The sequence below is a fragment of the Scyliorhinus canicula genome, chromosome 20, assembly GCF_902713615.1.
Source record: "Scyliorhinus canicula chromosome 20, sScyCan1.1, whole genome shotgun sequence".
Lineage (NCBI taxonomy): Eukaryota > Metazoa > Chordata > Chondrichthyes > Carcharhiniformes > Scyliorhinidae > Scyliorhinus > Scyliorhinus canicula.
The window spans coordinates 1,430,349-1,455,047 of NC_052165.1; the positions used below are offsets into that span (position 1 = coordinate 1,430,349).

The 24,699-nt window shown below is 48.8% G+C and overlaps 2 protein-coding genes across 3 annotated transcripts in view; one reads left to right on the forward strand and one right to left on the reverse strand.

Annotated features, from left to right (window-relative positions):
• The window catches only part of LOC119955312, a 198,889-nt gene that overhangs the window by 29,768 nt on the left and 144,422 nt on the right, over positions 1-24,699 (forward strand). The gene's annotated exons all lie outside the window — the stretch shown is intronic.
• Positions 1-24,699, reverse strand: part of LOC119955264 (proline-rich protein 36-like) — a 36,032-nt gene that overhangs the window by 1,829 nt on the left and 9,504 nt on the right. Inside the window, exons 2-4 of the mRNA XM_038781315.1 lie at positions 10,538-14,928; positions 6,213-6,353; positions 5,921-6,032 (exon numbers count right to left, since the gene is read on the reverse strand). Coding sequence (XP_038637243.1) covers positions 5,921-6,032; positions 6,213-6,353; positions 10,538-14,928 — 4,644 coding nt within the window. The remainder of the gene's footprint in view (positions 1-5,920; positions 6,033-6,212; positions 6,354-10,537; positions 14,929-24,699) is intronic.

The following is a 24,699-nucleotide window of genomic DNA, read 5'->3' on the forward strand; positions in this document are numbered from 1 at the left end:
GAGAATACCGCCCGAGGTCAATGGATTTCCCATTGCCGGCGTCTTGCCCGGGGCGTTCTTGCAGACGGCGGGGTGGAAGAATCAAGACCATAGAGTGCAAAAAGCAAGGCGGTTATGCCAGACCTTTATTAAAAACAATATTAATGTCATCACAATAGAACATATAACAGGCCCTTTGGCCCTCGATGTTGTGCTGAGCATTGTCCTAAACCAAGATCAAGCTATCCCACTCCCTGTCATTCTGATGTGCTCCATGTGCCTATCCAATAACCGCTTGAGAGTTCCTAAAGTGTCCGACTCCACTATCACAGCAGGCAGTCCATTCCACATCCCAACCACTCTCTGAGTAAAGAACCTACCTCGGACATCCCTCCTATATCTCCCACCTTGAACCATGTGCGAAATTCTCCGACCCCCCGCAGGGTCGGAGAACCGCCCAGGACCAGCGAAAATCCCGCCCCCACCGAGGCCGGAATTCTCCGCCACCCAGGAATTGGCGGGGGCGGGAATCACGCCCCGTCGATCGGCGAGCCCCCTGCGGCGATTCTCCGGCCCGCGATAGGCCGTAATCCCGCCGCTGGGAGGCCTCTCCTGCCGCCGTAGTTTGAACCACCTCTGGTGGCGGCGGGATCAGCAGCGCGAGCGGGCCCCCAGGGTCCTGGGGGGGGGGGGGGATCGCGGCCCACCGATCGGCGGGCGGGCCAGTGCTGTGGGGGAACTCTTTTTCTTCCGCCGCCGCCACGGCATTCACCATGGCAGAGGCGGAAGAGAATCCCCTACCACGCATGCGCCGGTGGTGACGTCAGCGGCAGGCGGGCGTCAAAGGTGCGGAGAATTCCACACCTTTGGGGAGGCCCGAAGCCGAAGTGGTTGGCGCCACTCCGCTACGCCGGGACCCCCAGCCCCGCCGGGTAGGGGAGAATTTTGCCCCTTACAGATATGCCCCCTTTTAATGCGAGAAGAGCAGCAGGTAAGGCAGATGAACTTAGGGCTTGGATCAGTACCTGGGAATATGATGTTATTGGTATTACTGAGACTTGGTTGAGGGAAGGGCAGGACTGGCAACTGAATATCCCAGGGTATAGATGCTTCAGGAGGGATAGAGAGGGAGGTAGAAGGGGTGGAGGAGTTGCATTACTGGTCAGAGATGATATCACAGCTGTGATTAAGGAGGGCACTATGGAGGATTCGAGCACTGAGGCAATATGGGTGGAGCTAAGAAATAGGAAGGGTGCAGTAACATTGTTGGGACTTTACTACAGGCCTCCCAAAAGCGAGCGTGAGGTAGAGGTACAAATATGTAGACAGATTATAGAACAATGTAGGAGCAATAGGGTGGTTGTGATGGGAGATTTTAACTTCCCCAACATTGAATGGGATTCGTGTAGTGTTGGAGGCGTAGATGGAGCAGAGTTTGTAAGGAGCATCCAGGAGAGTTTTTTAGAGCAGTATGTATATAGTCCAACTTGGGAAGGGGCCATACTGGACCTGGTATTGGGGAATGATCCCGGCCGGGTGGTTGATGTTTCAGTCAGCAATTACTTTGGGAATAGCGATCGCAATTCCGTAAGTTTTAGAATACTCATGGACAAGGACAAGAGGGGTCCGAAAGGAAGAGTGTTAAATTGGGGGAAAGGCAGAGTATAACAAAATTCGGCAGGAGCTAGGGAATGTGGATTGGGAGCAGCTGTTTAAGGGTAAATCCACATTTGAAATGTGGGAGTCTTTTAAGGAAAGGTTGATTAGAGTGCAGGACAGACATGTTCCTGTGAAAATGAAAGATAGAAATGGCAAGATTAGGGAACCATGGATGACGGGTGAAATTGTGAGACTAGCTAAGATGAAAAAGGAAGCATTCATAAGATTGAGTCAACTCAAAACTGATGAAGCTTTGGAGGAATATCGGGAAAGTAGGACGAATCTCAAACGCGCAATAAAGAGGGCTAAAAGGGGTCATGAAATATCTTTGGCTAACAGGGTTAAGGAAAATCCCAAAGCCTTTTATTCGTATGTAAGGAGCAAGAGAATAACTAGAGAAAGGATTGCCCCACTCAAAGACAAAAGAGGGAATTTATGCGTGGACTCAGAGCAAATGGGTGAGATTCATAATGAGTACTTTGCATCGGTATTCACAAAGGAGAGGGAGAAGACGGATGTTGAGGCTAGGGATGGATGTTTAAATACTCTCGGTCAAGTTGTCATACGGAAGGGGGAAGTTTTGGATATTCTAAAGGGATACTGAGGGATAGGATCTATTCACATTTGGAAGAAAATAGACTTATCAGTGATAGGCAGCATGGTTTTGTGCAGGGAAGGTCATGCCTTACAAACCGAATAGAATTCTTTGAGGAAGTGACAAAGTGAATTGATGAGGGAAGGGCTGTAGATGTCATATACATGGACTTTACTAAGGCGTTTAATATGGTTTCCCATGGCAGGTTGATGGAAAAAGTGAAGTCGTATGGGGTTCAGGGTGTACTAGCTAGATGGATAAAGAACTCGCTGGGTAACAGGAGACATAGAGTAGTGGTGGAAGGGAGTGTCTCAAAATGGAGAAGGGTGACTAGTGGTGTTCCACAGGGATCCGTGCTTGGACCACTGTTGTTTGTGATCTACATAAATGACCTGGAGGAAGGTATAGGTGGTCTGATTAGCAAGTTTGCAAATGATACAAAGATTGGTGGAGTTGCAGATAGCGAGGAGGACTGTCAGAGAATACAACAAAATATAGATAGATTGGAGAGTTGGGCAGAGAAATGGCAGATGGAGTTCAATCCAGGCAAATGCGAGGTGATGCATTTTGGAAGATTAAATTCAAGAGCGGACTATATGGTCAATGGAAGGGTCCTGGGGAAAATTGATGTAGAGAGATCTGGGAGTTCAGGTCCATTGTACCCTGAAGGTGGCAACGCAGGTTGATAGAGTGGTCAAGAAGGCATACAGCATGCTTGCCTTCATCGGACGGGGTATTGAGTACAAGAGTCGGCAGGTCATGTTACAGTTGTATAGGACTTTGGTTAGGCCACATTTGGAATACTGCGTGCAGTTCTGGTCGCCACATCACCAGAAGGATGTGGATGCTTTAGAGAGGGTGCAGAGGAGGTTCACCAGGATGTTGCCTGGTACGGAGGGGGCTAGCTATGAAGAAAGGTTGAGTAGATTAGGATTGTTTTCATTGGAAAGACGGAGGTTGAGGGGGGACCTGATTGAAGTCTACAAAGTTATGAGAGGTATGGACAGGGTGGATAGTAACAAGCTTTTTCCAAGAGTGGGGGTGTCAGTTACAAGATGTCACGATTTCAAAGTGAGAGGGGGAAAGTTTAAGAGAGGGTGGTGGGTGCCTGGAACGCTTTGCCAGCGGAGGTGGTAGAGGCGGGCACGATAGCATCATTTAAGAAGCATCTAGACAGGTATATTAACGGGCGGGAACAGAGGGAAGTAGACTTTGGCAAATAGGCGACAGGTTTAGATAAAGGATCAGGATCGGCGCAGGCTGGGAGGGCCGAAGGGCCTGTTCCTGAGCTGTAATTTTCTTTGTTCTTTGTTTATAACAGCTGCATCCACCCGAGCCAATAGTCTCTGAACGTCCACTCTATCTATCCCCCCTCATCATCTTATAAACCTCTATTAAGTCACCTCTCATCCTCCTCCGCTCCAAAGAGAAAAGCCCTAGCTCCCTCAATCTTTCCTCATAAGACCTACCCTCCAAACCAGGCAGCATCCAGGTAAATCTCCTTTGCACCCTTTGCAATGCTTCCACATCCTTCCTATAGTGAGGTGACCAGAACTGCACACAATACTCCAAATGTGGTCTCACCAGGGTCATGTATAGTTGCAGCATAACCCCGCGGCTCTTAAACCCAATAATAAACGCTAAAACACGATAGGCCTTCTTCACGGCTCTATCCACATGAGTGGCAACCTTCAGAGATCTGTGGACATGAACCCCAAGATCTCTCTGTTCCTCCACATTCCTCAGAACCCTGCCGTTGACCCTGTAATCCACATTCAAATTTTTCCCACAAAATGAATCACCTCGCACTTATCAGGGTTAAACTCCATCTGCCATTTTTCGGCCCAGCTCTGCATCCTGTCAATGTCTCTTTGCAGCCTACAACAGCCCTCCACCTCATCCACTACTCCACCAATCTTGGTGTCATCAGCAAATTTACTGACTCACCCTTCAGCCCCCTCCTCCAAGTCATTGATAAAAACCACAAATAGCAGAGGACCCAGCACTGATCCCTGTGGTACACCGCTGCTAACTGATCTCCAGTCTGAAAATTTTCCATCCACCACCACCCTCTGTCTTCTATGTGATAGCCAGTTACTTATCCAATTGGCCAAATTTCCCTCTATCCCACACCTCCTTACTTTCTTCATGAGCCGACCATGGGGAACCTTATCAAACACCTTACTAAAATCCATGTATACAACATCAACTGCTCTACCTTCATCTACACACTTAGTTACCTCCTCAAAGAATTCAATCAAATTTGTGAGGCAAGACTTACCCTTCACAAATCCATGTTGACTATCCCGGATTAAGCGGCATCTTTCCAAATGGTCATAAATCCTATCCTTCAGGACCTTTTCCATGAACTTACCGACCACCGAAGTAAGACTAACCGACTTATAATTACCAGGGTCATTCCTATTTCCTTTCTTGAACAGAGGAACAACATTCGCCACTCTCCAGTCCTCTGGCACTATCTCCGTGGACAGTGAGGACCCAAAGATCAAAGCCAAAGGCTCTGCAATCTCATCCCTTGCCTCCCAAAGAATCCTTGGATATAACCCATCTGGCCCAGGGGACTTGTCGACCCTCAGGATTTTCAAAATTGCTAATACATCCTCCCTCAGAACATCTACCTCCTCCAGCCCACCCGCCTGTATCACACTCTCATCCTCAAAAACATGGTCCCTCTCCTTGGTAAACACTGAAGAAAAGTATTCATTCAACGCCTCTCCTATTTCTTCTGACTCCATGCAGAAGTTCCCACTACTGTCCTTGACCGGCCCTACCCTCACCCTGGTCATTCTTTTATTTCTCACATAAGAGCAAAAGCCTTGGGCTTTTCCTTGATCCGACCCGCCAAGGATTTCTCCTGCCCCCTCCTAGCTCTCCTATTTGTTTCCAGTGCTGGGCACTAGACTTTAATAAGGATGTGAAGGTATTAGAGAGAATGCAGAACAGATTTCCGGGTGCTTCCAGATGTGAAGGCAGTTGAGTGATGAGGATAGGTTAGAGGAGCTGGCAGTCTTCCCCTTCGAGAAGAGATAGTAAAGGGGATAAAAGCAAATTACTGCAGATGTTGGAATCTGCAACAAAAACAGAAAATATTGGACAATCTCCGCTTCTTCCTCAAAAGAAGACTGAACAATCCCCATCCACCACCACTTTCCTCCGTCTGACTAACCCTCAGATTGATGGAGACTTGACTAGTTATCACAGTCCTGAGCAGGGCCTATAAGTCATACGATCCTAAGCTTAATATGGGTGAATCAGCAACCTAGCACATTTGTTGGCTCAAACTCGAACTGATGAGTGTCACTGGGTGTTTTCGAATTTAGACACTGTAAACCTCTGATCCAATGGGAAAATGTTAACCCATCCAACAGGGCTATTTCTGAGCATCATTCTATCGTCACTCAATGAAAAATGGCATGATTGCTTCAGTGTAGGAGTCAGTTCTTCATTATGGATTGGCCATGATAAATTGCCCTTAGTGTTGGGTGGGGTTACTGGGTTACGGGGATAGGGTGGAGGTGTTGACCTCGGGTAGGGTGCTCTTTCCAAGAGCCGGTGCAGACTCGATGGGCCGAGTGGCCTCCTTCTGCACTGTAAATTCTATGATATGATATCTGGAATTTGTTTGCATGAGGTGCATTTGAGACACATTCTAAAGAGTGAACATACCTCCATAGTTAATGTGCACGCAGTTCTCGTCTTCCTCCATATTGTCAGGTTGGCCTTTCTTCCACTTTGTGAAATCTGTGAGAGATCCATCGCTCCACAGAAAAAGACCCTCCTGTGTGAGAAATTTCCTCATGATTTTAAGGTCTATGTATCAGTAAAGCAAGCAAGTAACTTGTAATGTTTATTTTAAATGGAAGAAAGCCTTGGTTAAAAAAACCAGAACCTTTTAAAGGGCCCCACGGTGGCATCACTCACAATGATGCTAAGACCATAAGAAATAAAGTCACTTTACCTGGTAACAATCGCTAAGGCCAATCCAAGTTTTAGGTCGTGATGTGTCGTCAGCCTTAATCAGATTTTGAATGAATTGATTGTGTTTATTGCCGTGTATGGAGGCAAGGTGACCACGTGGCTCAATTTGTTGACATTGCATCTTAAACAGAAAAGAAAATAGTTTCAATTTTTTTGGCTTTTTTAAACCTCATTTGACATGCTTGGTCTGTGGTTTTGTTATATGATTTACCCTTGAAGGACTCCTCCCACCCAGGCTTTGCCCTCTTCAGACCCTTCCATCAGACAGAAGGTACAGAAGTCTGAAGATCCGCACATCCAGACATAGGAACAGCTTCTTCCCCACAGCTACCAGACTCCTCAACGACTCTCCCTTGGACTGATCTGTTCCCTGTAAGAACACTATTCACGATGCCCTATGCTGCTCTTGCTCATGTATTTGCTTTGTTTGGTCTCTTGTTCTGCACTGAAACCAATCACTGTTTGTCGATGTACCATTTGTCAATGTTCTCTGTCGATTATTCTTTTTGTCTACTATGTACGGACTGGGTACGTTCCCTTGGCCGCAGAAAAATACTTTTCACTGTACTTTGGTACATGTGACAATAAATCAAATCAAATCAAATTACATCAACTGCACTACCCTCATCTACATACTTAGTCCCATGCTTAAAAAAAATCAATCAAATTAGTTAGGCATGACCTCTCTCTGACAAAGCCATGCTGACTATTCCTGATCAAACCTTGCCTCCAAGTGGAGATAGATTCTCTCCTTCAGAATTTTTTCCATTAGTTTCCCAACCACTGACGTGAGACTGACTGGCCTGTTGTTCCCTGGCTTATCCCCACAGCCTTTCTTAACTAGTGGGACCACATTAGCTGTCCTCCGGCACTTCCCCCATGGCCAGAGAAGAATTAAAAATTTGGATCAGGACCCCTAAAATCTCCTCCCTCGCCTCCCACAGCAGCCTGGGACACTATTCATCCAGACCTGGAGATTTCACCACTTTTAATCCTGCCAACACCTCCAATACCTTGTCCCTCCCTATGACAATTTGCTCAGGGGCTGATTTAGCTCACCAGGCTAAATCGCTGGCTTTTAAAGCAGACCAAGCAGGCCAGCAGCACGGTTCAATTCCCGTATCAGCCTCCCCGGACAGGTGCCGGAATGTGGCGACTAGGGGCTTTTCACAGTAACTTCATTGAAGCCTACTCGTGACAATAAGCGATTTTCATTTTCATTTCATTTCAAGAACCTCAGCACCTCTCGCCCTGACTTCTATATCCACCTTCTCATTCCCTGGCTGAAGACAGACGTAGAATATTAATTTAACACCTAGCAATGTCCTCTGGCTCCACCCACAGATACCCCCTTGGTCCCTAATGGGCCCTACGTTTTCCCTAGTTACCCTATTCCCATTGATATACTTATGGAATATCTTGGGATTTTCCCTACTTTTACCAGCAGGAGATTTCTCATATTCCCTCTTTGCTCTCCTAATTAGAAATAGAAATAGAAATAGAGAAATACAGCACAGAACAGGCCCTTCGGCCCACGATGTTGCGCCAAACTTTTATCCTAGGTTAATCATAGAATTTTGGACACTAAGGGCAATTTAGCACGGCCAATCCACAAAACCTGCACATCTTTGACTGTGGGAGGAAACCGGAGTACCCGGAGGAAACCCACGCACACACGGGGAGGATGTGCAGACTCCACACAGACAGTGACCCAAGTCGAAATTGAACTTGGGACCCTGGAGCTGTGAAGCAATTGTGCTATCCACAATGCTACCGTGCTGTCCTTAAAAAATAAATTAATCTACACTCCATTATTCTACCCTAATCCATGTACCTATCCAATAGCCGCTTGAAGGTCCCTAACGTTTCCGACTCAACTACTTCCACAGGCAGTGCATTCCATGCCCCCACTACTCTCTGGGGAAAGAACTTACCTCTGACATCCCCCCTATATCTTCCACCATTCACCTTAAATTTATGTCCCCTTGTAATGGTTTGTTCCACCTGGGAAAAAAGTCTCTGACTGTCTATCTATTCCCCTGATCATCTTATAAACCTCTATCAAGTCACCCCTCATCCTTCTCCGTTCTAATGAGAAAAGGCCTAGCACCCTCAACCTTTCCTCGTATGACCTACTCTCCATTCCAGGCAACATCCTGGTAAATCTCCTTTGCACCTTTTCCAAAGCTTCCACATCCTTCCTAAAATGAGGTGACCAGAACTGTATACAGTACTCCAAATGTGGCCTGACCAAGGTTTTGTACAGCTGCATCATCACCTCACGGCTCTTAAATTCAATCCCTCTGCTAATGAACGCTAGCACACCATAGGCCTTCTTCACAGCTCTATCCACTTGAGTGGCAACTTTCAAAGATCTATGAACATAGACCCCACGATCTCTCTGCTCCTCCACATTGCCAAGAACCCTACCATTAACCTTCTATTTTGCATTCATATTTGTCCTTCCAAAATGGACAACCTCACACTTGTCAGGGTTAAACTCCATCTGCCACTTCTCAGCCCAGCTCTGCATCCTATCTATGTCTCTTTGCAGCCGACAACAGCCCTCCTCACTATCCACAACTCCACCAATCTTCATATCATCTGCAAATTTACTGACCCACCCTTCAACTCCCTCATCCAAGTCATTAATGAAAATCACAAACAGCAGAGGACCAGAACTGATCCCTGCGGTACGCCACTGGTAACTGGGCTCCAGGCTGAATATTTGCCATCCACCACCACTCTCTGTCTTCTATCGGTTAGCCAGTTCGTTATCCAACTGGCCAAATTTCCCACTATCCCTTGCCTCCTTACTTTCTGCACAAGCCTACAATGGGGAACCTTATCAAATGCCTTACTAAAATGCATGTACACTACATCCACTGCTTTACCTTCATCCACATGCTTGGTCACCTCCTCAAAGAAGTCAATAAGACTTGTAAGGCAAGACCTACCCCTCAGAAATCCGTGCTGACTATCCCTAATCAAGCAGTGCCTTTCCAGATGCTCAGAAATCCTATCCCTCAGTACCCTTTCCATTACTTTGCCTACCACCGAAGTAAGACTAACTGGCCTGTAATTCCCAGGGTTATCCCTATTCCCTTTTTTGAACAGGGGCACGACATTCGCCACTCTCCAATCCTCTGATACCACCCCTGTTGACAGCGAGGACGAAAAGATCATTGCCAATGGCTCTGCAATTTAATTTCTTGCTTCCCATAGAATCCTTGGATATATCCTGTCAGACCCGGGGGACTTGTCTATCCTCAAGTTTTTCAAAACGCCCAACACATCTTCCTTCCTAACAAGTATCTCCTCGAGCTTACCAGTCTGTTTCACACTGTCCTCTCCAACAATATGGCCCTTCTCGTTTGTAAATACTGAAGAAAAATATTTGTTCAAGACCTCTCCTATCTCTTCAGACTCAATACACAATCTCCTTTTTATAAATTTAGAGTACCCAATTATTTTTTCCAATTAAGGGGCAATTTAGCATGGCCAATCCACCTACCCTGCACATCTTTGGGTTGTGGGGGCGAAACCCACGCAGTCACGGGGAGAATGTGCAAACTCCACATGGACAGTGACCCAGGGCCGGGGTTCGAACCCGGGTCCTCAGCGCCGTAGGCAGCAATGCTAACCACTGTGCCACCGTGCTGCCCCTCCTAATTGATTTCTTAAGCTCCATCCTCCACTTTCTGTACTTCCCTAATGCCTCTGTTGATTTGCTCCCCTTGTACTTGCTACAAGTCTCTCTCTTCCTTCTCATCGCATCCTGAAGGTCGCTGGTCATCCATGGTTCTCTGGGCTTGTTAGTCCTTCCTATTACCCTCGAGAGAACATGTTGTATCCTCCCCATTTCTTCTTTGAACACCTCCATTTCTCTTCTATAGATCTTCTCACCAGTAACGTGTTTCAATCCAGGTTGGCCAGATCCTGCCTTACTTTACCAAAGTCTGCTCTCCCCCAATCCAAGCACTTTTCTGCAATTTGACTCTTTCCTGGTCCATAACAAACTTAAATTGCACCATGTTGTGGTTGCTATCACTAAAATGCTCCCCTACCATCACATCAACCACCTGTCTGGCTTCAATTTACAACAATATTTCACACCATCCTGACTTGTGACTGTTGTCAGTCATGTGTCACATCTTCATTGTTATAGGAACTCCATACCTGATTATATTGTAATGGTCTCTACAGTATACAGTTTCATGGTTCTAGGCGTCTATCATTACCATTGCAACAATCAGCTCAAGAAGTTAGACATAAAAAAAATAAAATTGAGACATTTTGGCTTACCTCAGCTTCTATCCAGGTTTTTTTCATCTTGGGGAAGAATTGATAACAAGATGATGAATATTGATAATGAGTCCACCCAGGGAGACAGGCTTCTTTGTATTTCTGGCCCAGGTCTGCAGGCTGAAAATCAGGAATTGTGTCAAAATATGGATGAGATTGATCCAGTTTCTGTTCCGCAGCAGAAGAATATGGATAAGGTTTTTTATGATGAGCCAAAGATGCCATTTCAGATGAAGGTGCCTCTACTTGGTAAATTGGAAGAGGTTCTTCAGGGTATGATGGAGACATGGTTTTAGCATGATTCCCACCTTCAGGATAAGATGGTATTTTCATTCGAGGATAAAGCAGAGGTTTAATTCTAAGATCAGGTGAAGATTTCAATTTTTGATGAGGTTGTGATATCTTTCTAGAATAAGGCTGGGATGCTGCTTCAGTATAAAGCTGAGATGCCATTTCAGGATGAGGTGGGGATATGGCCTCAGGGTGAAGTAGGAACCCCATATCTGGTTGAGTTGGAGATCGCATTTCTTGATAAGGAAGAGGTGCTGCTTCAGGATACAATGATGATGCTGCTTCAGGATGAGGTGGAGATATTGTTGCAGGATAAGGGGAAGGCACCAGTTTGAGATAAGCTGAAGCTTTTGGCAGGAATGACACTTCAGGGTGAGGTAGAGTCTTCACATCAGGATGCGGTGGAGAGAACTCTTCAGAATGAGGCAGCGATGTTACTTGAGGATAAGGCGGAGGATGCAGTTTAGAATGTGGCAGATGTGCCGTTTCAAAATAAGATGAAGACATCATTTCAGGGGCACGCATTAATAGCCCTTCAGGATGAGATGGAGGAGCTACTTTTAGCGATGGTCGGAACCTGATATCAGGTGATGGGGGGGATCTTGTGTCATGTGAGGGCATGTCCAATGAGGGCAGGGTGGCCCTATCAGGTGATGGGGGAGGTGCCACGTGCAATTGGAGAGGTGCTAATTCAGATACCAGAATAGGTGCCACATCAGATGAAGGTGAACGTGCCATGTAAGAGCTCAGCTCAGAGGATGGTAGTGGTCCCACTACAGATGAAGATGGAGGTTCCTTTTCAATTAAAGATAGAGGTGCCAATTCAGGTGTTCGTGGTGATGCCACGTCTGCTGAAGGTGGCGATGACACATCTGGTGAAGGTGGCGATGACACTTCAGGTGATCGTGGCGATGCCACATCTGGTGAAGGTGGTGATGCCATTTCAAGTGTTCGTGGTGATGCCACATCTGGTGTGGGTGGTGATGCCACTTCTGGGGAAGGTGACAATGCCATTTCAGATGTTCGTGGAGATGCCACGTCTGGTGAAGGTGGTGATGGTAATTCAGGTGAAGGTGGTGAATGCACTTCAGGTGAAGATCGAGCTACCAGTTCAGGAGAAGATGGTGAACCTACTTCAGATGAAGGTGGTGATGCCACATCTGGTGTGGGTGGTGATGCCACTTCTGGTGAAGGTGGTGATGCCATATCTGGTGTGGGTGATGATGCCACGTCTGGTGAAGGTGGCAATGCCATTTCAGGTGCAGATGGTGATGAAAATTCAGGTGTTCGTGGTGATGCCAATTCAGGTGAAGCTGGTGTTGCTTCCCCAGGTGAAGGTGCTGGTGCCAATTGAGATGAAGGTTGTGATGCCATTTCAGGTGATCGTGGCGATGCCATTTCTGGTGAAGGTGGTGATGCGACTTCTGGTGAAGGTGGTGATACTATATCTGGTGATCGTGGCAATGCCACGACTGGTGAAGGTGGTGATGCCACGTCTGGTGAAGGTGGTGATGCCACGTCTGGTGAAGGTGGTGATGCCATATCTGGTGATCGTGGCGATGCCACGTCTGGTGAAGGTGGTGATGCCACGACTGGTGAAGGTGGTGATGCCACATCTGGTGAAGGTGGTGATGCCATATCTGGTGATCGTGGCGATGCCACGTCTGGTGAAGGTGGTGATGCCACGTCTGGTGAAGGTGGTGATGCCACGTCTGCTGAAGGTGGTGATGCCATATCTGGTGATCGTGGCGATGCCACGTCTGGTGAAGGTGGTGATGCCACTTCTGGTGATCGTGGCGATGCAACAACTGGTGAAAGTGGTGATACGACTTCTGATGTGGGTGGTGATGCCACATCTGGTGAAGATGGTGATGCCACTTCAGGTGATCGCGGCGATGCCACGTCTGGTGAAGGTGGTGATACGACTTCTGATGTGGGCGGTGATGCCACATCTGCTGAAGATGCTGATGCCATTTCAGGTGATCGTGGCAATGCCAATTCAGGTGAAGATGGTGATGCCACCCCAGGTGATTGTGCTGGTGCCAATTCAGGTGCAGATGATTGTGATGTTTCAGGTGAAGGTTGTGGTGCTACATCTGGTGATCGTGGGGATGCCACTTCAAGTGAAGGGGGTGATGCAAATTCAGGTGAAGTTGCTGGTGCCAACTGAGGCGAAGATTGTGCTGATACTTTAGATGAAGGTTGCGGTGTCAATTCAGGTGATCGTGGTGATGCCAATTCAGGTGAAGCTGGTGTTGCTTCCCCAGGTGAAGGTGCTGGTGCCAATTGAGATGAAGGTGGTGATGCCACTTCTGGTGAAGGTGGTGATGCCACTTCTGGTGAAGGTGGTGATGCCACTTCAGGTGAAGGTGGTGATGCCACTTCTGGTGATCGCGGCGATGCCACTTCTGGTGAAGGTGGTGATGCCACGTCAGGTGAAGCTGGTGTTGCTTCCCCAGGTGAAGGTGCTGGTGCCAATTGAGATGAAGGTGGTGATGCCATTTCAGGTGATCGTGGTGATGCCATTTCTGGTGAAGGTGGTGATGCCACTTCAGGTGATTGTGGTGATGCCATATCTGGTGATCGCGGCGATGCCACTTCTGGTGAAGGTGGTGATGCCACGTCAGGTGATTGTGGTGATGCCATATCTGGTGATCGTGGTGATGCCACATCTGGTGAAGGTGGCGATGCCACTTCTGGTGAAGGTGGCGATGCCACTTCAGGTGAAGGTGGTGATGCCACTTCTGGTGATCGCGGCGATGCCACTTCTGGTGAAGGTGGTGATGCCACGTCAGGTGAAGCTGGTGTTGCTTCCCCAGGTGAAGGTGCTGGTGCCAATTGAGATGAAGGTGGTGATGCCACGTCTGGTGATCGTGGTGATGCCACGTCTGCTGAAGGTGGTGATGCCACTTCTGCTGAAGGTGGCGATGCCACTTCAGGTGAAGGTGGTGATGCCATATCTGGTGATCGTGGTGATGCCACATCTGGTGAAGGTGGCGATGCCACTTCAGGTGATTGTGGTGATGCCACATCTGGTGAAGGTGGTGATGCCACATCTGGTGAAGGTGGCGATGCCACTTCTGCTGAAGGTGGTGATGCCACATCTGCTGAAGGTGGCGATGCCACGTCTGGTGATCGCGGCGATGCCACTTCTGGTGAAGGTGGTGATGCCACGTCTGGTGATCGTGGCAATGCCACTTCTGCTGAAGGTGGTGATGCCACATCTGGTGAAGGTGGCGATGCCACTTCTGCTGAAGGTGGTGATGCCACTTCTGGTGATCGTGGCGATGCCACGTCTGGTGAAGGTGGTGATGCCACTTCTGGTGAAGGTGGTGATGCAAGTTCTGGTGTTCGTGGTGATGCCACTTCAGGTGAAGGTGAAGGTACCAATTCAGGTGATCGTGGCGATGCCACTTCAGGTGAAGTTGCTACAACAGTTTCTGGAGGAGGTGCTGCATTAGCGAAAGTCTGGGATGAATTGACAGGATAATGTGCAGATGCTGCATCTGCAGAAGATGGTGTTGGCCCTTTAGGATTTTGCACTGGCTGCGTTCCAGGAGAAATAAGCGCTGTCCCTTTAGCCAAAGGTGGAGCTGACATTTTAGGCGGTGGTAAAAGTGCCTTTTTCGGATATGGTAATGTTGCCATTTCAGTGTAAGGCGGAGATGCATCATCCGGGTGAAGCGAATGCATCACTTCAGTGGAAGGTTGAGCGAGAACTTCGGAATAATACTGTTGCTCTATTTCATCATTACTGACAGGATGTGATGAAAGACCACCGATGGTGATTTCAGGATCAGGAAGAGGCTCCACCATGCGATTAAGAGGCTGCATTACTTCAGGAAAAGGGTGGTATTCCTTTAGTTTATCGGTCTCAGGATAAGGATAAGATGCTCCATCAGGATAAGGGTAATTTTGTTGGTTGTCTGCATACTCGCGATAAAACACTACCTCAGAAGGATTTGGTGATACCTCATGCAATGGACTCTGTGTCTGCTGACGGTTGGTAGAAGGATTGGCAACTTTCTTGTCCGCTGAATAAGGTTGTTCTAATATTTCTCGCTTCTTCAACACGCTCAATAAATTCTGAATATCGGAAGCTGTTGTTAAATTAGATAAACAAGGGTAAAATAACCATACAGAGAATTTCCCACAAATACTATTACTTACACATGAGTGAGGGTACGTCAATATGACATAATGGCATTTTGAAACACGCGCAGCGTCCTCACTGATGCCACCCGTCACCCAGCGGCCTCCCCAGCAGGTGCTCACGCTGGCGCCAATTAGTAGTCCTTTCGGAAAACGTGAACCTGGCGGAAGAGTTTCTGTGGGAGGCTGGGGAGGGGAGTGGCCATCTGCGCTCACAGGCAAACGGCCCGTGGTCACTGGGTTTGCTGCTCCATGCTCGGTGGGGGCTAGGGGACCTGCACTAGGTGGGGTGGGGGGGGGGCACCATACGGAAGGGTGGGCTGCCATGGGAAAGGGAAGGGGGTGGCATGGGGGTAGGGGGAACCGCACGCGGCTCATGCCAACATGCCAACCCTGAATCGTGTGTACCCGTTCCGGGGGCAACCCTAGTCCCTGCCAGTCTCTCCCGACCGACCACCCATAACCCCCATCGACCGCCAAGGTATCTGGCCGTGCGACTGAAGGTATCGCTAAAAGGGAATTAGCAATCGTGGTTAAGTGGGCACTTCACACATCATATCCCCGTGGGTGGCTGGGCCATGCAACATGTGGGAGTCATTGCCCAGCGTAACCAATCAGACACTGATGTCAGGATACTGTGGGAGACAACACCACACACACAGCACCAACATCCGAACACCCAGGGGATGGGACACAGCCCCGGGGAGATGTCCACGACTGGAGAGTGGGTGAGTGCCACGGGGAGGAGGAGATGCCTGGAGAGATAGGCCAAGGGTACGGAGGTCGGGCTGCATTGTGGAAGGAAGTGACAGAGGCGTCATACTGGTTGTGCTCAAGGTTTTTAATGTGTCAGAGATGGCATACAGTTCCCCACTCGCCCGAAGGTGCCACTTCACCTTCCCCACCACCCCTCACCACCCCCCCCCCCACCCACCTCCTACCCACCCTCCAACCCTCTCTCTCGGTGCCCTCAGTGATCTATTGCATGCTTCATCTTCCTAGCTCGAATAATAATCTTTGGTATCACAAGTAGGCTTACATTAACACTGCAATGAAGTTACTGTGAAAATCCCCTAGTCGCCACACTCCGGCGTCTGTTTGGGTCACAGAGAGAGAATTCAGAATGTCCAATTCACCTAACAGCCCGTCTTTCAGGACTTGTGGGAGGAAACCGGAGCGCCCGGAGGAAACCCACGCAGACACGTGGAAAACGTGCTGACTCCGCACAGAGAATCGAACCTGGAACGCGCCGTGAAGCCACAGTGCTAACCACTGTGCTACCATGCTGTCCATATCGCTACATCTAGGTGTGTCCCCAGGATGCACATCTGAGGCAGAGGCGGCCAGCTGTTATCTCAACCCGTGGCCTTCAATGCCCCAGCGGGCATTATCTGGGGCTCTGGGGCCGGAGACACACGGCTCACTACTGGCGGCAGAGGTCGTAATCTCAGGATTGCTACCAGTGCCACGAGACAGTCAGAGTAGAAATTCAAGAATAGTCAGAATGAATACGTGGCTTGAGAGATGGTGCAGGAGGGAGGGGTTCAGATTTTTGGGACATTGGAGCCGGTTCTGGGGCGGTGGGACCATTACAAATCGGATGGTCTACACCTGGGCAGGACTGGAACCAATGTCCTAGGGGGTGCTTTTGCTAACACTGTTGGAGAGGTTTTAAACTAATATGGCAGGGGGATGGGAACCAGATTAGGAAGTTAGAGGTCAGTAAAGAGGCAGCAACTAAAGCCAGTAAGGTACTAGATAATAAACTCAATGTGACTAAGGGGAAGAGTAGAGAGGGAAGAGATGATGAACGCAAAGGGACAGATGGTCTGAGGTGCATTTGTTTTAATGTGAGAAGTGTAGCAGGTAAGGCAGATGAACTTAGGGCTTGGATTAGTACCTGGGAATATGATGTTATTGGTATTACTGAGACTTGGTTGAGGGAAGGGCAAGACTGGCAACTAAATATCCCAGGGTATAGATGCTTCAGGAGGGATGGAGAGGGAAGTAAAAGGGGTGGAGGAGTTGCATTACTGGTTAGAGATGATATCACAGCTGTGATTAAGGAGGGCACTATGGAGGATTCGGGCACTGAGGCAATATGGATAGAGCTAAGAAATAGGAAGGGTGCAGTAACATTGTTGGGACTTTACTACAGGCCTCCCAAAAGCAAGCGTGAAGTAGAGGTACAAATATGTAGACAGATTATGGTAAAATGTAGGAGCAATAGGGTGGTTGTGATGGGAGATTTTAACTTCCCCAACATTGAATGGGATTCGTGTAGTGTTGGAGGCGTAGATGGAGCAGAATTTGTAAGGAGCATCCAGGAGAATTTTTTAGAGCAGTATGTAAATAGTCCAACTCGGGAAGGGGCCATACTGGACCTGGTACTGGGGAATGATCCCGGCCAGGTGGTTGATGTTTCAGTCGGTGATTACTTTGGGAATAGCGATCACAATTCCGTAAGTTTTAGAATACTCATGGACAAGGACAAGAGGGGTCCGAAAGGAAGAGTGCTAAATTGGGGAAAGGCCAACTATAACAAAATTCGCCAGGAGCTAGGGAATGTGGATTGGGAGCAGCTGTTTAAGGGTAAATCCACATTTGAAATGTGGGAGTCTTTTAAGGAAAGTTTGATTAGAGTGCAGGACAGATATGTCCCTGTGATAATGAGGGATAGAAATGGCAAGATTAGGGAACCATGGATGACAAGTGGAATTGTGAGACTAGCTAAGATTAAAAAGGAAGCATTCATAAGATTGAGTCAACTCAAAACTGATGAAGCTTTGGAGGAATATCGGGAAAGTAGGACAAATCTCAAACGCGTAATAAAGAGGGCTAAAAGGGGTCATGAAATATCTTTGGCTAACAGGGTTAAGGAAAATTCCAAAGCCTTTTATTCGTATATTTTTTTTAAATAAATTTAGATTACCCAATTATTTTTTCCAATTAAGGGGCAATTTAGCATGGCCAATCCACCTACTGTGCACATTTTTGGGTTGTGGGGGCGAAACCCACGCAGACACGGGGAGAATGTGCAAACTCCACACAGACAGTGACCCAGAGCCGGGATCGAACCTGGGACCTCAGCGCCATGAGGCGGTTGTGCTAACCACTAGGCCACCGTGCTGCCCCTTTTATTCGTATATAAGGAGCAAGAGGGTAACTAGAGAAAGGATTGGCCCACTCAAAGACAAAAGAGGGAATTTATGCATGGACTCAGAGGAAATGGGTGAGATTCTTAATGAGTACTTTGCATCGGTATTCACCAAGGAGAGGGACATGACGGATGTTGAGGCTAGGGATGGATGTTTAAATACTCTAGGTCAAGTTGTCATACGGAAAGGGGAAGTTTTGGGTATTCTTAAAGTCATTAAGGTGGACAAGTCCCCAAGTCCGGATGGGATCTATCCCAGGTTACTGAGGGAAGCGGGGGACAAAATAGCTGGGGCCTTAACAGATATCTTTGCAGCATCCTTGAGCACGGGTGAGGTCCCGGAGGACTGGAGAATTGCTAATGTTGTCCCTTTGTTTAAGAAGGGTAGCAGGGATAATCCAGGGAATTATAGACCTGTGAGCTAGACGTCAGTGGTAGGCAAACTGTTGGAGAAGATACTGAGGGATAGGATCTATTCACATTTGGAAGAAAATTGACTTATCAGTGATATGCAGCATGGTTTTGTGCAGGGAAGGTCATGTCTTACAAACCTAATAGAATTCTTTGAGGGTGACAAAGTGAATTGATGAGGGAAGGGCTGTAGATGTCATATACATGGACTTTAGTAAGGCGTTTGATAAAGTTTTCCATGGCAGGTTGATGGAAAAAGTGAAGTCGTATGGGGTTCAGGGTGTACGAGCTAGATGAATCAAGAACTGGCTGGGCAACAGGAGACAGAGAGTAATGGTGGAAGGGAGTGTCTCAAAATGGAGAAAGGTGACTAGTGGTGTTCCACAGGGATCCGTGCTCGGACCACTGTTGTTTGTGATATACATAAATGATCTGGACGAAGGTATAGGTGGTCTGATTAGCAAGTTCGTAGATGATATTAAGATTGGTGGAGTTGCAGATAGCGAGGAGGACTGTCAGAGAATACAGCAAAATATAGATAGATTGGAGAATTGGACAGAGAAATGGCAGATGGTGTTCAATCCAGGCAAATGTGAGGTGATGCATTTTGGAAGATCTAACTCAAGAGCAGACCATATGGTCAATGGAAGAGTCCTGGGGAAAATTGATGTACAGAGAGATCTGGGAGTTCAGGTCCATTGTACCCTGAAGGTGGCAACACAGGTCGATAGAGTGGTCAAGAAGGCATACAGCATGCTTGCCTTCATTGGACGGGGTATTGAGTACAAGAGTCGTCAGGTCATGTTACAGTTGTATAGGACTTTGGTTAGGCCACATTTGGAATACTGCGTGCAGTTCTGGTCGCCACATTACCAGAAGGATGTGGATGCTTTAGAGAGGGTGCAGAGGAGGTTCACCAGGATGTTGCCTGGTATGGAGGGTGCTAGCTATGAAGAAAGGTTGAGTAGATTAGGATTGTTTTTGTTGAAAAGACGGAGGTTGAGGGGGGACCTGATTGCGGTCTACAAAATTATGAGAGATATGGACAGGATGGATAGCAACAAGCTTTTCCCAAGAGTGGGGGTGTCAGTTACAAGATGTCACGATTTCAAGGTGAGAGGGGGAAAGTTTAAGGGAGATGTGTGTGGAAAGGTTTTTACGCAGAGGGTGGTGGGTGCCTGGAACGCTTTACCAGCGGAGGTGGTAGAGGCGGGCATCATTTAGGATGCATCTAGACAGATACATGAATGGGCGGGAACAGAGGGAAGTAGACCTTGGAAAATAGGCGACAGGTTTAGATAAAGGATCTGGATCGGCGCAGGCTGGGAGGGCCGAAGGGCCTGTTCCTGTGCTGTAATGTTCTTTGTTCTTTGTGCCACCCAGTTGTCTGGCCTGGGGGGGGTTCCTGCCTCCACTTGATGTACATCAGCAGCTGTGTGCTGCCCACCAGATTGTGCCCCTGAAGCCTGACCCCTAACGTTTCCCAGCGAGGTGTGTGTATCTGCGCTGGTGGAGGGTGGAGATTACAGCTGTGAGGCAACTATAATGGTTGCATCCTCGACAGGGAGCCACCCGGGATGGGCCGGCGCCGTCGGCTGAAGGACCTGCGGGAGAATGGAAATGTGGTCAGTGGGAGGGATGGGTCAGTCAGTGAGGTAATGACAACTCACGCGTGCCTGGTCCCCTGGGTGGGGGCCGGTGATTCCTCACCTCTGCCAACCTCCGCCACACCTGTCACCTCCAATGCCTTCTCCTCGAAGGTGGTGAGAACTCTTACGACTGGCACCCCAGCGCCAGTCTGGGTCCTCTCCCGGCGATTGTGGGTGAGTTTCTGCCACAGAGACATAGAGAAGGCATCATTGACCACACGCGTGGTTCGCAATGGTGGTGGGAGGGGGGATGTGAAGGAAGGCTTGGGGAGGTTGAAGGAAGAGGGGGGAATGAAGGGAGGGTTGGGGCCATTTGGAGTTTTGGAGGGTGCTAACCCTGACCCACAGCCCACCCCCTGGCTACCTCCCACCACCCCCCAACCCGAGCAGAAGCCCCCCGGCCAGCGGCAGGATCTCGGCTGACTGTGGCAGTACAGGACACTGTCCGCAGCTGGCATGTCAGGCTCCTGACCACTGGGACCACATGTAGCCCGTGCCGTTGGGAACTCAGCCCATCGCAGGCGGAGCATCGCGGGTGGGCTGGCTGATGCCATTCCGACGGCGTTGTAACTGCGCGCAACGTGCGTCCCAATGACACTGATTTGAAGGGGGCAGAGCTTTGCGAACCGGCATCAAACCAACGCCTGACTTGATTCCGGCATCAGAAGCCATTCTCCACCTGATCGCCGATCCCGATTCTGTGGCGAGCTACGGAAAATCCCGCCCTTTGTCTTTCAATGTTCCTCTTTGTACAGGTGCTGACAGACCTGCCGAGGGACTGACATCAAATACTGGGCAGGTTAATCATTGGGGTCTACCACGTTTTAAATTAAAATGACTGTGTAGCATGTCTTCCCTAAATTGTGTCAATCCAAATAACATTGATGGGCTGGATCTTGCTGTGAAAGTAACAGTGAGTCTATCAACGTTCATCATTATCTGTGTGTGAATCGGATAGTAATTTATGACAAACACATATCTGCAATCAAGCTCAGGAATCCAGGAGTAATTGGATGGAATCTAATCCTGTTCCCGGAGTCAGGAATCATGGTGGTCAGGCCCAATAAATCAGAAGAGGTCACGCTTCAGTCTCCCAGTGATGACAAGCATGTTGTGATTATGGCGGAGGTAGAAAGGGACCTATATGAGAAACTCACAGTGTGATGTCTGTTTGGCCCAATAATCGGCCAATTATCCATGGGCCCACTCGGAATTAGCCTTCCTGTGCCTCCTGAAGGACACACAGCAAACCAGCGGCCTACTGTAAGGACTCCTTCTTCACAGGCACTCAATGCCCAAGAGAGGGACCCAGCATGAGGAAGACCGCCTGGTCCCTCTCTCGTAAACTCCTCCCCACGGTCCCCATCTTGCCTTCACTCACCTGAATGCAAAAATCCAGCCAGTCATTGGTGATGATTCTGGAACGGCACCAGAAACAACAGCTGCTCCCTCTGCCATGGCCAACAATGACCAGCCTCTGATTTGCCAACAACGTTCGGGATGAGGGCGGGGTTTCTGCCACCGGGGTCTGAAGGGAGGTCTGACGTTGGTTGGCCAAGTGGCTAATGGACACTTAATTTGCTCAGGCCTCCCCAAGGATATGAAACAGGCTTCCTGCTAATTCTGTAACCAAGGTGACAACCCATTGCCAACACTGAATTCAGTCCATAATCTGAGTTTACTCATTAATCATCAAATCATCGAATCATAGAATCAACAGCACAGAGACAGGACCTTAGATCCAAACGTGCAAGAAACCAGCAACTCGCCACCTAACTCCCCATTCAAACCTATTGATAACCAAGTTCCTCTTTATTGTTGTAGATATGGGGTGGGATTCTCTGGCCGTTGGGATTCACAGTTAAATGAAGTAATTTCAATCTGATTATTATTCAAATGGCATGTTAAGTCTTCATTATATTACCAAAATGAAGCAAATACACAACTGAAGCAGTCCATGTCCATATGCAGCAGGGCCTAAACAATATCCAGGCTTGAGCTGGCAAGTGGCAAGTAACATTCATGCCACACAAGTGCCAGGGAATGACCATCTCCTACAAAAGAGAATCTAATCATTGCCACTTGGGATTCAATGGCATCAGCATCACTGAAACCCCCACTATCAACGTCAAGAAAGACAAGCACAGGGTTGTGTTTGTTATATTGAGAATGATGAGGAATGCTGGATATCTGGAATGCTAGAATAATCTGGAAGAAGGAACTGAAGGCACTGTTGCTAAATTTGCAGATGATACAAAGATCTGTAGAGGGACAGGTAATATTGAACATAGAACATGAAACAAAGAACATACAGTGCAGGAGGCCATTTGGCCCATCGAGTCTGCACCGACCCACTTAAGCCCCCACTTCCACTCTATCCCCGTAACTCAATAACACCCCCCCCCCCAACCCTTTTGATCACTAAGGGCAATTTACCATGGCTAATCCACCGAACCTGAATTTTTGTTTAAAGAGAGGATTGCAGATTGGAAACTGCATCCAACTCTGTTTCACATCAACAGGAATATAGGAATGGTCAGGACTGGAAAAGACTATTGTGTTCCAACTAGCTAGTTGCAAGGAAATACAAGGAAGTGGTGCAATAAAAAGATACGTATGACAAATGTCTGGTTGATAATAATACAAATCAGAATGAGACTCAATATAAAAACTTCAGAAGGGAAGCGAAAATGAAAGTAAGAACGATAGAGAGAATATGAGAAAATACTGGCAGCTGACAGAAAAAGGGAGTCTTTTAAAAGAGAAAAATCGTCGACAAGCAAATAAATAGTAAAAGAGCAGTAAGTGGAGGGGAGGGGGAAATGGTAAATGTGAACCTAGCATCTGCTTTAGCAAGGATGTCGCCAGAGTTACGGCAAAAGAGAAAGTTACTGAGATACTTGTTGGGCTATTAATTGATGATGAAGAAATATTAGAACCATAGAATCTACAGGGCAGAAGGTGGCCATTCGCCCCATCGAGTCTGCACCGGCCCTTGGAAAGTTCACCCTAGTCAAGTCCATGCCTCCACCCTATCCCGTAACCCCACTTAACCTTTTTGGTCACTAAGGGCAATTTATCAAGGCCAATCCACCTAACCTGCACGTCTTTCGACTGTGGGAGTAAACTGGAGCACCCGGAGGAAACCCACGCAGACACGGGGAGAACGACAGTGATCCAAGCCGGAATCGAACCTGGGACCCTGGTGCTATGAAGCAACTGTGCTAACCGCTGTGCTACCGTGCTGTCTGAGCTTAAGTTGGTCCTCTCATACTTGGGATAGCTCACCTCACTGTAATCCCTTAAATTCTACAGCCGGGCCTGCGAGTACGAGTGAGAGAGGTGGCTGGTAACCTTGCCCTCTCTTCTTCTCCATTTCAGTGCCAGCTATAGCCTGAAGAACACAAGTCCCATTCCGTCATCCCGTTAATTAGGAATCCTTCCTCTGACAGAATGGATCTGTCAGCTTACCTGCCTCCCGAATTGCTCAGGGAGCAGGTGGTCAACTGGTTTGTTCCAGTAAAAAGACTGTGCCCACTGGACAGTGAGGCGGGGAGCAACCCCCAAAACAGTCCCTAATTGCAACAGGATTCCGGGCCGGGATTCTCCCCTACCCGGCAGGGCGGGGGGGTCCCAGCGTAGCGGAGTGGCGCCAACTACTCCGGCGTCGGGCCTCCCCAAAGGGCAGCAGGGTAGCATGGTGGTTAGCATAAATGCTTCACAGCTCCAGGGTCCCAGGTTCGATTCCCGGCTGGGTCACTGTCTGTGTGGAGTCTGCACGTCCTCCCCCTGTGTGCGTGGGTTTCCTCCGGGTGCTCCGGTTTCCTCCCACAGTCCAAAGATGTGCGGGTTAGGTGGATTGGCCATGCTAAATTGCCCGTAGTGTCCTAAAAAAAGTAAGGTTAAGGGGGGGGGTTGTTGGGTTACGGGTATAGGGTGGATATGTGGGTTTGAGTAGGGTGATCATTGCTCGGCACAACATCGAGGGCCGAAGGGCCTGTTCTGTGCTGTACTGTTCTATGTTCTATGTTCTAAAGGTACGGAATTCTCACCACCTTTAGGGGCTAGGCCCGCACCGGAGTGGTTTCTGCTCCGCCGGCCGGCGCCAAAACTGGCCTTTGTTGGGGCTGGACGAAAGGCCTTCGCTGGTCGGCGTGAGTCCGCGCATGTGCCGGAGCGTCAGCGGGCGCTGACGTCACCACCGGCGCATGCGCGGTAGGGGGGGTCACTTTCGCCTCCGCCATGGTGGAGGCCATGGCGGTGGTGGACGAAAAAGAGTGTCCCCACGGCACTGACCCGCCCGCCCGTCGACGCCGATTGCGGGCCAGGCCACCGTGGGGGCACCCCCCGGGGTCCGATCGCCCCGTGCCCCCCCCCCCCCAGGACTCCGGGGCCCGCTCGTGCCGCCAATCCCGCCGGTACCAGAGGTGGTTTAAACCACGTCGGCGGGAGGGGCCTGACAGCGGCGGGACTTCGGCCCATCGCAGGCCAGAGAATCGCCG